Raw genomic sequence first — 15268 nt, 5'->3', positions numbered from 1 at the left:
AACCTTTGCAGGTAGGGTCAGATACTAATTCTGGGGCAAAGCAGTAGACGAGTCTCGGTTGGGTAGTGGGTCATCACAGACTTGTGCCTGACTCAGACCTGTGCAAGGGGATAAAAATGCCCTTAAAATCCCTTAAAATCATTTGCTTGGATGTCTTGTAGTTGGCAACAATCCTAATAAACATAAGCCAGGTCATTTCTGTAAACTGTGTGTACTTAGTTTTAAACTGCAACTCTCAACTTTCCCTACTGCTAAAGTTTGTAATTAACAACATCACACAGATCCTACACCCTTTCTGATTCTGACAGGTGTTTGATGCAACAAATACCACGAGGGAGCGGCGGTCCCTGATCCTTCAGTTTGCCAAGGAGCGACCCTTCAAGGTACAGCATGGGCAGCTTCTCAGTTTTCGGCCGTTCTAGGCTGGGTAGCTTCATTTGTTTCTCTAAGCAGCAGCCGTTTTAGCAGCTTGTCATTAAGGGCTTCTGAGTGGACTGGTCATTTTATTAGCTTGTCTCAAGCTATCTGGGACAGGAATAAACAGACAAAGTGCAAGAGTTTATTGCTAGAAATAATATAAGATATTTTTTCAATTAAAACAATAGACAAAAATAATGTTCGGCACAAGACTTATTCATTCAGCTAATGTTGAAAAGGGGTGTATACTGTTCTTTTAAGCACCCAGTCACTAGTGGCAAGGGCTGTTGTTAGTTTTGGGAACTGCCTTGCTGGCAATAAAGTCCCCAGGACCATCCTATTCAGTGCAAGGGATCTACACTTGCACAAGTGAGCACTTCATTGTTCTGTGCACTGACTAAATACGTGACCCTCCCATGAGTGTGATTGGAACTAGTTCAGATAAACTTGTATTGTGATTGCTCGTCTATAAAGTAACAGGACTTTTTATTCTTTATTCCCAAAGGCATTTTTTATTGAATCGATTTGTGACGACCCAGATATAATCGCTGAAAATATCATGGTAAGCATAGGGACAGCGTCTGGGTAAGTAACCTCTGTGCCTAGAGTTTGGGGCAGTTCTCACTGCTGACTAAGTTTCTTATGATTTTCTGACCGTGAGTAGATCATCTCGACATTTTTTGTACCATGACGGTCGATTGTGTAATTGATCGGACAGGTTAGAAGATTTCTGTTGGCTAACTATAATATCTCTCACTGACGATATCAATGGGTGACTGTCACTACTATCTGTCAGACATAACTTTCCTACAATTACTGTCTGCAATTTCCTACATTGTCTGATTTGTTCTTTTACTACTTTATTTAATCTGAATGATTAGTGGTAGGGCGGAAGAATGCGTCGTCCGATCGTTTGTCGGATACAAGGGTAAAATTTGCACGTCTATGGCCAGCCTAAAGGAACAGTGACAACAAAAAAATGTGTATTAAAGTATGAAATATAATGTCCTGTTGCCCTGCATTGATAAAACTGGTGTATTTGCTTCAGAAACACAATTATAGTTGATATAAACAAACTGCTGTGTAGCCATGGGGGCAGCCATTCAAAGCTGAAAAAGGAGAAAAGGTAGAGGATACTCAGCAGCAGGTCTGGACTGAGCATTAAAATAGGCCCTGTCATTTCAGGTACACAGAGGCCGAATCAGCCCACACATAGGCCCAAACAGCCCCCACCAGCCCACTAAATACTGACTTTCTATGGCACCTTATAGCAGCCCCTCTGGCATTTGCCAGAACCCACAGATTATCAGTCCGGGCCTGCTCAGCAGATAACAGATAAGCTCTGTAGTATACAATGTGATTCTTCAGAACTTATTTGTTATCTACTGAGTATCTTGTGATTGAATGCCTGCCCCATGGCTACACAGCAGCTTGTTTATATAAACTATAGTAGTACTTATCTGTTATCTACTGTGTAGCCTGTGTTGGAATGGCTTCCCCGTGGCTACACAGCAGCTTCTTTATATAAACTATAATAGAGTTTCTGAAGCAAACACACCAGTTTTACCAGTGCAGGGAAACACTACATTATATTGTCATTGTCTTTTAAAACACTTTTACTTTTAGGTGTTTCTGTTCCTTTAAGAATGATAGTGGCCTTATACCGGTTATCCAAGGTTGATTTAGCAGTGGAATAGCAAACCCCCTTCCAATTTTTATATAGTTACATAGTAACATAGTTAAATTGGGTTGAAAAAACACAAAGTCCATCAAGGTCAGTCCCTAAAAATGAAAACCCAGCATCCATACACACACCCCTCCATACTTTCACTTAAATTCTATACACCCATATCTATACTAACTATAGAGTTTAGTATCACAATAGCATTTGATATTATGTCTGTCCAAAACATCATCCAAGCCATTCTTAAAGGCATTTACTGAATCAGCCATCACAACATCACCCGGCAGTGCATTCCACAACCTCACTGTCCTGACTGTGAAGAACCCCCTACGTTGCTTCAAATGAAAGTTCTTTTCTTCTAGTCTAAAGGGGTGGCCTCTGGTACGGTGATCCACTTTATGGGTAAAAAGGTCCCCTGCCATTTGTCTATAATGTCCTCTAATTTACTTGTAAAGTGTAATCATGTCCCCTCACAAGCGCCTTTTTTACAGAGAAAACAACCCCAACCTTGACAGTCTACCCTCATAATTTAAGTCTTCCATCCTCTAACAAGTTTAGTTGCACGTCTCTGCACTCTCTCCAGCTCATTTATATCCCTCTTAAAGGGGAAGGAAACCTCGTTGGTGCTAACCCCCCTCCCGTGTATTGCCCCCCTCCCTCCTCCCCCCTGGCCTACCCCTCCCGCTGGGCAAATGCCCCTAACTTGTTACTTACCCTTCTGCGCAGGTCCAGTCCAGGGAGTTCACAGGCGACATCTTCTTCCACGCGATCTTCTTCCTCCTTTGACCGGCGTTTTGGCGCATGCGCAGTAGGAGCATTTCGCCGGTACGGATCTACTGCGCATGCGCCAAAAGTCACGCACATGCGCAGTAGATCGTACCGGCGAAACGATCCTACTGCGCATGCGCCGGTCAAAGGAGGAAGAAGATCGCGTGGAAGAAGATGTCGCCTGTGAACTCCCTGGACTGGACCTGCGCAGAAGGGTAAGTAACAAGTTTGGGGCATTTGCCCAGCGGGAGGGGTAGGCCAGGGGGGAGGAGGGAGGGGGGGCAATACACGGGAGGGGGGGTTAGCGCCGAGGAGGTTTCCTTCCCCTTTAAGGACTGGAGTCCAAAACTACACTGCATACTCCAGATGAGGCCTCACCAGGGACCTATAAAGAAGCATAATTATGTTTTCATCCCTTGAGTTAATGCCCTTTTGAATGCAAGACAGAACTTTATTTGCTTTAGTAGCCACAGAATGACACTGCCCAGAATTAGACAACTTGTTATCTACAAAAACCCCTAGATCCTTCTCATTTATAGAAACTCCCAACACACTGCCATTTAGTGTATAACTCGCATTTATATTATTTTTGCCATAGTGCATAACCTTGCATTTATCAACATTGAACCTCATTTTCCAGTTTGCTGCCCAGTTTCCCAACTTAGACAAATCACTCTGCAAAGTGGCAGCAACCTGCATGGAACCTATAGTTCTGCACAGAGTTGTGCTTATATACAACAAGTGCATAAACACTATCACAGCTGCCAGATATAAATATATATTTTATTTTACACAGACACACCTAAGAAAAACCATGATAGTCTGCCTCTGACACCCGGGACCATTTTCCCCACCCCTTAGGCTGGCAGAGTCATTCTGCCACTCCCTTGCCTTGTTCTATTGTGAAGTAATGGATTCTGGGACTTCAAGCCCATCTGTCTTCCAGAGAATCTGAGCATCGCCCACTACGGAAAGCAGAATCCGTCCCAGAACCCATCACTTCACAATGGAACAAGGTGAGGGAGTGGTTGCACCTTTTTTAAATAAGCCCAATTGCATCAACACACGTCAAAAATGGTGGAGAATCCACAATTGGACATTATTTATTATTAAAAAAGCACACTTTAATCGGATTGGGGACAAAAAACAAGGGAAAATCATAATCGTACAAATTTTTTCTTCCTGAATTGCTTGGTTTTTTCTGTTTTTTTCCTGAAAAGCCTGCATTTTTTTAGATTTTTGCCCCAAAAGTCTGAAATATTCAAATTTTCAGGCAAATTCCAGCACAGACCACAGAAACTTCCAATGACTTATATACAACCTCGGTAGGTCTGAGATGCCGGATTTTCAAAACTGGACTTTTTCCATCCTCTGGGTATAATAAATCTTGAAAAAAAAAAATCTATTTTTTTTTCCACTAAAAATTCGGATTTTTAGTAAACAAAACTTTTTTTCTTGGCATCCTGACTTTAATAAGTAAAGCTGGCCATAGACGCAGCGATCCGATCGTACGAATCGTGGATTCGTACGATTTTCGGACCATGTGTGGAGAGTCCCGTCATTTTTCGTCCGGTGGAGATCGGTCGTTTGGTCGATCAGACAGGTTAGAAAATTTCTGTCGGCTGCTGATAATATCTCTGCGTGTATTGCCGATCATACGATTTTCAGTAGGAGACTGTCACTAGCTTTGGTTGGACATAGATATCGTACGATTGCTGTCAGGGGCAGAACATTGGCTGATCTGTTCTTTTACTACTTTATTTGGTCGTAATTGTAAGACTTTGATCTGAATGGTTAGTGGAGGGTTGGGAGATGAGAAAGTCTGATCGTACGTTGATTTGTACGATCGGATCTTTGCATCTATTGCCAGCTTAACCCCCTTAGTGAGGGTGCACTCACCACGACGGCCTCTAGGCATGCACTGGATTCTAGGTTTCAACCTTTTTCAGCCGGATTCAGATTTGCCCACGTCCAAGTGCCTCCCTAACCTGAATTAACATATGCAAATTAGGGTTCAGATTGAGTTTGGTATTCGGCAGAATCTTGCGTGATGGTTTTGGATTCGGCTGAATCACAAAATAGCAGATTTGCACATGTGTAAGACCTTACTTTGTTATAAATTGTTGTGCTATATAAATACATGATGATGGTGATATTGATGAAACAAGGACAGCCATTGCAAGTCTGTGTGTTACACACTCCGTTTCTTTTTGTTCCAGGAAGTGAAGCTTTCCAGCCCAGATTACAAGGACTGCGACAGAGAGAAAGTGGTGGAGGATTTCCTAAAAAGAATTGGCTGCTATAACATGAATTATCAGCCTCTGCATGATGACTTCGATAGGTAACAAACAATCCTCAGCCAATATGTATTTTTCTTAATTAAAAGTCATACAATGCCAGCGACGATTATGGAAATGAGTCGTACATAAAGAAATGCCATCAGTAACATCTCCAATTTTACCTCCTTGAAATCAAGGTGCTTCTCAGGGAATATCTATGCTGCCATGTTTTTTTTTATAAAGTTGCTGGTTCTGGAGAAAGAAGGCTTGTGTTATGCCTTTTGTACAACTAGAACAAGAAAGGACAATGGCATCCTTGTGACCCATATGTGATGCATAACATCAGTGTTTCATTTCTGAGTTAAAACCCTAGTGACCCATGTAACACAGACATGTGACTGCTGCGGAGCACCCTAGCGATCTCTGTAACATAGTCATGTGACTGTTGAGGAGCACCCTAGTGAGCCCATTAACACAACAATGTAACTGCTGAGGATCAACCTAGTGGCCCCTATAGCACAACTTCTGAGGACAGGCCTAGATTGGGATCAAAATAGGCCCTGGCATTCCAAGTACTCAGGCCCAAACAGCCCTCCACCAAATAGTGACTGTCTGTGATATCTTATAGCTGCCCCTTTAAGGCAGAATCCACACATTGCCAGTCCGGGCCTGCCTGAGAAGCACCCTAGTGGTCCATGTAACACAACCATGTGACTGCTGAGAAGCACCCTAGTGACTCATGTAGCACAACCATGTGACTGCTGAAGAGCACCCTAGTGACCCACCCTGTTGGCAGCCATCTGCCTGCCTTAAAGCAGTAGTCACACCAGAAGTAGAAGTCTGCAGTTCTATTGCTGAATGATTGCTGTCAGCTCTGTTCCGCCATCTGATATCTGTTGTGTATACAAAGTGGCATGTGCGCTACTGTGTCAGTATTTTTTGATGACACAAAAAGTGCAAATTTAAGCATTTCACCCCCCAGATTTATTGGGAGACACCCACACCTACTATGCACCCCATGAGGCAGATCAAGGGCCATTGTCAAAGTGTAAGGAGGTGCATAACTAAAGGTAGTTGAGGTGTGCCCTGATTCATTGCCACGGTGGCCGGTATCTGTGATGGTTGAATATTGGGGCAATTTAGACCATGCCCATACCACCCTTTTGAGCAGACTGTTGCTTCTGAAGAAATGTAAGTAAATGATTTTGAATGATTTTGTTTTTTGTTCATTAGCTCTCCAGTTTGGAATTTTAGGAGCTATCTGGTTGCTAGTAACCAATTTAACCTAGCAACAGGCCGTGGCTTGTAGACCTTGTATTGTCCCTAAGGGAGCAGCCAGTGTTTTGTACACCACTTTGCAGCAGCATAAGCTGCCTATTATAGATTAGCCCCAGCAGCAAAACCAGCAGAATGCCCAGTCATCTCTGCTGCAAGCTAAGCACTCAGAGGGATGCTGGGGGTAAACAGCTGCAGTTTCCCAGTTTTCTCTTCAAGGCTTATTAGTTGTTATTCAAAACCTAAAAGGCTGCCAGAGCATGCTGGGAGTTGTAGTGCAGCAAAAACAGGAAGCAACGAGCCGGTGGTGATCCCTTTCCAAACACTTTCCAAACACTGTATTGCTTTCCTCTATCTCAGTCATTGCCCCATAATCTTGCCTTATTATACACATGGGGCTAGAGCTATTTCCCACCCCTTTGCTTTACAAGGGTTACCGGGAGTCTGGATTGAGGGCCAGCCTGATTATATTATGGGGCAGGGGGTGGAGCCCTGGGTTCCTCCCACTCACATTTCCTCAGTTCAAAAACATAACAAATTCCTTGCCTCACTCTGTGCATGGCTCTCAGGAGGAACACTCCTAGCGTTACAGGCTGCAGCACCACCACTGGTAAGTTTCTTTCTATCTGTCCTTGCACTTTTACCCTCAAACAGAACATTGACTCTCCTTTTGACTAACTAACGGGTGTAGCAGACCCTGCGGCTGCAGGGGGGCCCCAGGAGGCTCTCATCAATGAGCAATTTCAATACATATTGGTAAAAAAGGACAACCTCTGGATATGTTGGGGGCCCTACAATTCATTTGCTGTGGGGCAGTAATATCTAGTTATGCCACTGATGCTGCCGACTTGTAGTTTATCCTAACTAAAGATCTGTACAGCTAGCCGGCAGCACCTGCCTTGAATGAGATTTTTCTGTTTATTTTTGCTAGTATTTTTAATGAAATGATTAGGCGGGGTTGCAGCATGTCCTCCAATGTGTTCAGACTGTTATTGTGCGACTCACGAGTCGTTCTGATCGATCAGTTAAGGGCAATGACACATAGAGACTTGGAACCGGTATCAGTGGTGCTATATAATGATAGTGGGGACAGTTTGTGCTCCATGTGACTTGCCCCATAGGAAACGATGAAACTTATGTCTCCTACACATTGAGATTAATGGATGAATCCCTTGAAAATGTGTAAGCAGCTGTGCCCCCCTCCCCCCGCGCAGGTACAGTGTGCTGAGCAGCCAGGGGGTCATTACCATGCATGACAGGAAAGGGTTAAAGCACCAGTTGTGATTGTATGTTGATAGGCCGTTAAGGTATGTGGCATTGTTTTTGGGTTTTCATTTAACAGCTCCAGTTCAAAGGGCAATTTAAACAACAGGCTCAGATCCCTCTGCAATAACATGCAGCTCAGCAGGGCAGGGCTCATTATACCGGACACTTATCACCTGTTCAATCAAACATTACTTCCAAGACTAAAGGGGAATTCCACCCGAATGCTTTTATTTCATTCTTATCAACCTTCCCATATAAATCCACAAAGATAACCTACAGTCATGTTGTTTTTGTGTTTAAAAGCTTCTCGTTCTTTGCCTCTGACTCTCAAAACAATGTAGCTTCTGCTAAACCAAGAGTCGCAATGCAGATGTACAAATAATAACCTCATTTAGAATGTGCTGTAAAGTAGGCCAAAAAAAAAGGTCGCTTTTGGATAAATTTACCCTTTTTTTGTTAAAGGGATCACCAACCAGGGCATCAATTAACACTAACAAAAAAATGGTCAGGACAGTAAAATAAAAAAAATTGTTTTAAAGTAATAAAAATATTATGCACTGGTAAAACTGTTATGTTTGCTCCAGAAACATTACTATTGTTTATATAAATAAGCTTCTATGTAGCAATGGGGGCAGCCATTCAAAGGAGAAAAGGCTCAGGTTGCACAGCAGATAAGCTCTGTAGACTATAATTGTGTTATCTGTTATCCACTATTTAACCTGTGCCATATAGACTTTTTTTCTATTTCTGCCATTGCTACACAGCAGCTTGTTATGAACTATAGTAGTGTTTCTGAAGCAAACGCATCCGTTTTCCCAGTGCAGGGCAACAGTACATGATATTTTTATTACTTTAAAACACTGTAATTTTTTGGTGTTACTGTTCCTTTAATGTGGGCGAATTTTTTATTTTAATCGTGTCTGTGGCATTTGAGAGCTGATTGGTTGCTACCCCAGACTCTGCAATGACCTCTGCTCTAGAGTTAGGGTATATTTAGGATTTAAAAGCAGGTTGTACGTTTAGTGGATGGAGGTGCAGGCTTTGGTAATGAAGTCACATGGGCCTGACCATTTGCCTCTGGCCTGTGGGGGGCAGAGAAGGGATGGATCAGCTTTAAGTTAACTTTTAGTATGTCATAGAATGGCCAATTCTAAGCAACGTTTCAGTTGATTTTTTTTTTTTTTTTTTTTTTTTTTTTATAGGGTTTCCCCATCTAAAACACAAAAGCTCTGTAAGGCTGCAAATGTATTGTTGTTGCTACTTTTTATTACTCCTCTTTCTATTTGGGCCTCTCCTATTCATATTGCGTTCTGTTATCCGATTCAAAGTATGGTTGCTAGGGTAATGTGGACCCTAGCAACTAGATTGCTGAAACTGCAAACTAGAGAGCTGCTGACTAAAAAGCTAAATAACTCAAAAGCCACAAATAATAAAAAAAAAAAAATGAAAACCAAATTGTCTCATAATATCACTCTACCCAAGAATGAAGCGCTCACCTCCCATCTCTCTTCCCTTGGGACCAGGTGCTTAGCAGTCAATTTCCTACTCTGCCATGGTATCAAATCATATACAATCTCCAACAGACCGCAGCACACTGACACGTTGTTTCTGTGAAACTTTTGTGATTTATTGGCTCAGTAGACAAAAATGCAACGTTTCGAGTCTCACAGGACCCTTTATCAAGCATCTGCTTGATCTGCATGCTTGATAAAGGGTCCTGTGAGACTCGAAACGTTGCATCACAAAAGTTTCACAGAAACAACGTGTCAGTGTGCTGCGGTCTGTTGGAGATTGTATAATATCACTCTACATCATACTTCTAGTTAGTTTAGAGGTGAACAACCCCTTTCCTGTGCTGGTTGTTGTTGTTTTATGAAATTAAATTGGCTCCGGCTCTTGGCTCTAGGGTGTAATTGGGAAAGCAAACACTGACACACCTGTCCTGTATCTACTGGCACTGCCGGCTCCGTGATTGCTCTACATATGGAGGTTGGGCAGGGCTTAATCGTGGGCCATTGATCTGCTGAAAACACCCATCAAGCCCACGGAGGGCAATTGTTGACAGTGGCAGCTGGGCCAAGCAATATGGCAGCCCCTGTTACACATGCATATATTCAAAACGTATTCACTATTGGGTCCCCAGAATGGCCCCTGTTGTAAGAAGTGGGGTTCTCTCTCTCCCAGGCAGTAACTGCTCATTCTAAGCTGATATGCTGCAGACATGAAGTCAGATAATATACTGCTATGCATCTGTTTGTGCATCAACCCCTCCCTGTTCCCTTCTTGCTTTCTGACCTTTGTTCTCCTTCCCCCTTGTGTCTGTACATTCTGTCCCAGCCTCCCACCATAGACCAGGCCCCTGTACTGGTTTGGAATGCAAAGCCTTGGACACAGTAAAGCCCAATTGTGCTGCATCATGGGGTGTCTGCTGCTATCATGTTACTCGCATGGCCTGTAGCATCAAAGCATGTTTGCTACGGTGCAAATTCCCCTAGCAACCATGCACTGATTTGAATAAGACTGCAATATGAATAGGAGAGGCCTGAATAGAAAGATGAGTAATAAAAAGAAGCACTAACAATAAATTTGTAGCCTTACAGAACATTTGTTTTTTAGATAGTCAGTGACCCCCATTTAAAATCTGGAAAGAGTCAGAAGAAGGCAAATCAAAAGCTATAAAAATGAAAAAAATGAAGACCAATTGAAAAGTTTCTTAGAACTAGCAATTCTACCCATTTAACATGTGTTTATAAACTACCGTAAATCATAGTGTTCCAACCTGCAGTCCTTCCCTTGTTCTAAACCACACCCTTATAGACTCTACAGCTCTGGCAGTCTGAAGGGAGTTGCAGGACTCTGGCAGCCTGCAGGGAGTTGTAGTTGGAGGGCACATTTTTGGCATTAAAGATAAGTAAACCTTAAAAATAGGGATGCACCGAATCAAGGATTCAGCCAGGATTCTGCCTTTTTCAGCAGGATTTGGCCGAATCCTCCTGCCAGGCCTAACTGAATCCTAATTTGTATATGCAAATTAGCGGTGGGGAGGGAGGAAACTTTCTTTCTCCTGACCGCTTTCTTGACTACTTGGTGGTCAGACTGTTTGGAAAATGACCAGAAGGTGGCGCTGTTGTAACAATTCATTCATAGTAACAGTACATGAATCATACAATCTTGTAATTAAAATAAATAATGAATGTACATTGCAAAAATGCTTAGAACAGCCCCTCATCAATTTTATATTCACTTATTTGTAATTACTTATTTTTAAGGTTTACTTATCCTTTAAAGGAGAAGGAAAGCTACGGAGGCATTTTATTGCCAATAGATTAGCTGCAATAGTGCAACCTAGAATGCTATATTTATTCTGTAGAATGTTTTACCATACCTGAGTAAAAAGCTCTAGAAACTCTCTGTTTGTTTAGAATAGGAGCTGCAGTATTAACATGGTGTGACATCACTTCCTGCCTGAGTCTCTCCCTGCTCTGGGCTCAGATTACAGTTGAGAAGGGAGGGGTGGGGGGAGAGGAGCAAACTGAGCATGCTCTTGCCCAGGGCAATGAGGTTTAAGCTGAAGGCAGGAAGTCTGATACAGAAGCCCATGTGTACACAATAGAAGGAAAGAAATGCAGTATTTCTTTTGACAGGGAACTCAGAGCAACATTACTTTGGGGGTTTACTGGTATATTTAGATGGACCTCTCTGATAAGGCTTACTTAGTTTTAACCTTTCCTTCTCCTTTAAGGCTAATGTCAGACCATGCACATTTTATTTGTTTTTGTACCTGTGGATCCTCGGGTGGGTCCTGTCAATAATAGCCTTGCAGCAGGAGACCAGGAGAATCATGGGCATCTGTAATGTTCTGATGAGAGTAATTACTGGATGGGAATTTGCAGAAACCGTTACTGTAGCAGAGCAGGACAGAAGCAGGTTATGTTCTACTCCATGAGAGAGAGAGATGGGTCTTACGGTAGCCTTACAACAATAGAAGGTCAGGAGCAGGACAGATACTGGTGATGTCAAGTGCCGGCATCTACAGGTCTTGTGTGAGTTATACTTTTCATCTCTGCAGTTTTGCTTTGCTTCCAACTGTTCCAGTTTGGATGATTCTCCCCCCCCCCCTGAACAGAATAGGAAGATGCCCATACATGTGTACAGCCCTCTCTGACTATTGAAACAATGTAGCAAAAGTCAGTTCTCCTCCGGGTCTGGTAGGCTTCTGCTACATTGTTTCAGGAGTCAGAACAAGTAGTACAACCAAACAGACTACTTTGTAATTCTTTTACAATCCTATCCTATCTTGTTTCCTTCTCCAGCTCCTTGTCCTACATCAAAATCTTTAATGTTGGGCGTCGGTACCTGGTAAACAGGGTTCAAGATCACATACAGAGCCGTGCAGTGTACTACCTAATGAGTATCCACGTCGCCCCCCGTTCCATCTATCTTTGCCGGCATGGAGAGAGCAAGCTTAACCTTTTGGGGCGGATCGGTGGTGATTCGGGGCTGTCCACACATGGCAAACAGGTTAGATGTCTCATTCCTGCTACCAGCCAAGTACTGCTTCCAGCCAAATTGACTCCTGCTCCCCAACCTCATCTCTTTGCTTTCTGCACATTCCCTGCTCTCTCTCTCTGCGCCCCTCTTCCCTGCTTTCACTGTGTCCCCTTTTCCCTGCCAATTCACTATTCTCTCACTAAGTCCACTATTCCCTGCTCTCACTGCCCCCTCTTCCCTGCTGATTTCCTGCTCTCTCATTTTGCTCCTCTTCCCTCCCAATTCCCTGCTCTCTCATGGTGTCCCCTCTTCCCTGCTGATTCCCTGCTCTCTCACTGCACCCTCTCTTCCCTGCCAATCCCCTGCTGTCACCTCATCAGATTATCTTCTTGCTGCACCCCCTCTTCCCTGCTCTCTCAATGTGTCCCATCATCAAATTCCCTGCTCTCACTGCACCCTCTATTCCCTGCTCAATTTGTCCCTTCATAAGATTCCCTGCTGTCTCACTGCACCCCCTCTTCCCTGCTGATTCTGTGCATTGTCAATGTGTCTTCATCAGGTTCCTTTCTCTCTAACTGTCCCTGCTCTCCCAGTCCCTTCATAAGATTCCCAGCTCTCACTGTGCCTCCTCTTATTTGTCAATTCCCTGCTCTCTCACTGTCCCCTCTTCCCTAATGATCCCTGCTCTCTGTGCCCCCTCATCAGACTCCCTGCTCTCTCAACGTGTCCATTCATAAGAGATTCCCTGCTTTCACACTGTCCCCTCTTCCCTGCTCTCTCAACATGTCCATTCATGAGATTCCCCTCTTCCTTGCCAATTCCCTGCTCTCTCATTGTATCCTCATCAGATTCCCTGCTCTCTCACTGTGTCCCCTCTTCTTTGCCAATTCCTGCTCTCTCAATGTGTCCTCATGAGATTACCTGCTCTTTGTATCCCTTCATCAGATTCCCTTCTCTTGCTGCGCCCCCTCTTCTCTGCCGTTTCCTTGCTGTTAATTATCTTCCCTCTGTAGAAGGCTCTCCCACCCCAGTGCATGTGCAGCCCATGGCTCCTTTTTCTTCCCTTGACACTTTTCTTTCTTAAATAGTTTGCTCACGCCCTGGGCAACTTTGTGAAGTCACCGCAAATTACGGACCTCAAGGTGTGGACAAGTCATATGAAACGCACCATCCAGACTGCAGAAGCTCTAGGGGTTCCCTACGAGCAGTGGAAGGCTCTGAATGAGATTGATGCTGTAAGTAGGTAAACAGCTGGAATGCACTGCAGGCACAGACTGGGCATTATGTAGCCTTTACTTTACAACTCTTTATCAACTGAATTCCAACCCCAAATAGGATGCTGAGTCTGGATAAAGACTGCTCACCTTCAAATTAACTTTTAGTATGATGAAGGAAGTGATATTCTGAGGCAATCTGCAATTGGTTTTCATTTTTTATTTGTATTTTTTTTCAGTCATTTAGGTTTTTATTCAGCACCTCTTCAGTTTGCAGTTTCAGCTATCTGGCTGCTATGGGCCAAATGACTCTAGCAACCATGCATTTATTTGAATAAGAGAGTGGAATCTAAATAGGAGAGGCCTGAATAGAAAGATGAGTAATAAAAAGTAGCAATAATACATGTGTAGCCTTACAGAATTTTTTTTTTTTTTTTTTTTAAATCGGGTCAATGACCCCCATTTGAAAGCTGGAAAAAGCCAGAAGGCAAATTTTTTTTTAAAAAAAAGAAAAAGAAAAAAACAAAAGAAAAAATGAAGGCTAATGGAAAAGTTGCTTAGAATCAGTCATTCTAACATACTGAAGTTTAAGTTAAAGGTGATTCACCCCATAAGGCTGCTCCAACAGCCCTTTTATAAGAGAATATATATAAATGTATATGGTACAAGGCTAATGATTGGTTAATGGCTTCCTGTGTCTCACTGGCAGGGGGTGTGTGAGGAAATGACGTATGAGGAGATACAAGAGAACTTCCCGGAGGAGTTTGCCCTGAGAGACCAGGACAAGTATCGGTACAGATACCCCAAAGGAGAGGTGAGTGGGTGCTGCTGAAAACGATGAGGTACCCCCGCATCTGTTGCACATGTTTATGAGTAAATGGCAGACTGGATAAGAATGAATAATTCAGGGTATTCTGTTGCCCATTGGATTTTCAGCTTGGCGGGGGCTAGGGGTTTGTTTTACGGGAGTGCAGCTGATATGAGCCGTGTTCTCATGGTTGCCTTTCTTGATTTTCCCACAGTCCTATGAGGACCTTGTACAGAGGTTGGAACCAGTCATAATGGAGCTGGAGCGGCAGGAGAATGTGCTGGTCATCTGTCATCAAGCGGTCATGCGTTGCCTGCTGGCCTACTTCCTGGATAAGAGCGCAGGTAACCAGACCCGCGATCGCATTCCATGCAACACATGAGCTTGAGTCTTATCTGATCTGTTTTATTCTCCCCACACTTCCAGAGGAACTTCCATACCTGAAATGCCCCCTCCATACAGTGCTGAAACTGACCCCTGTGGCGTATGGTGAGTGTTTCCAGTTAACCCTCTGTGTTCCCTCATCAGATTCCCTGCTCTTAAACATCTAATTTCACGTGTTTAAAAGATATTTGCTTTTAAACACGCAACTAGTAAATGCTACCTGCTGATTGGTTGCTGCTCCTGGGCAAACTTAGTGCCATTTATTAAATCACCCTCTAGGTGTTGCTGGACTAATTCCATCTAGGAACCACAAGGATAGGAAATGAGGTTCTAACTTATTGTAAATTGTCCTGGATAAACCTAGTGTTCCATTACTAAAGGGGAACGGCACAATACCACTAGTGAGGTCTTTCATAGTTCTGCTGTAGAACTGCACTTTATTTCTTCCAGGTTCTCTGCAGTTGCTATGAGGAGGGGTAACGTTTATTTTTTATGTTTTGTTTCCAGGTTGTAAAGTAGAATCCATTTATCTGAATATAGAGGCAGTGAACACTCACCGGGTAAAGCCATCTGTAAGTGCACATTCTTCATGGTGATCACCCTCTTGACTTTGATCAACACCCAGACCCGGATTTGTGCAAAGGCCTAGGGCGGCAGGATTGTAGGGGCAGCATACTCCCTA

The 15268-nt window shown here is 43.4% G+C and overlaps 1 protein-coding gene across 3 annotated transcripts in view; it reads left to right on the top strand.

Moving 5' to 3' along the window:
• pfkfb1.S (6-phosphofructo-2-kinase/fructose-2,6-biphosphatase 1 S homeolog) overlaps positions 1-15268 on the top strand; it is a 35268-nt gene that overhangs the window by 18491 nt on the left and 1509 nt on the right. For 2 of the 3 annotated variants that reach the window (NM_001095066.1, XM_041574292.1), the window contains 9 exon segments: positions 309-383; positions 923-979; positions 5089-5210; positions 12003-12210; positions 13269-13415; positions 14104-14208; positions 14417-14546; positions 14629-14691; positions 15094-15158. In NM_001095066.1, coding sequence (NP_001088535.1) covers positions 309-383; positions 923-979; positions 5089-5210; positions 12003-12210; positions 13269-13415; positions 14104-14208; positions 14417-14546; positions 14629-14691; positions 15094-15158 — 972 coding nt within the window. 3 annotated transcript variants of the gene reach the window in all.

This window comes from Xenopus laevis, chromosome 8S (genome assembly GCF_017654675.1).
Source record: "Xenopus laevis strain J_2021 chromosome 8S, Xenopus_laevis_v10.1, whole genome shotgun sequence".
Taxonomy (NCBI): Eukaryota; Metazoa; Chordata; class Amphibia; order Anura; family Pipidae; genus Xenopus; species Xenopus laevis.
Note: the sequence above shows the minus strand (reverse complement) of the source record. Positions and strands in the feature narration are given on the sequence as shown.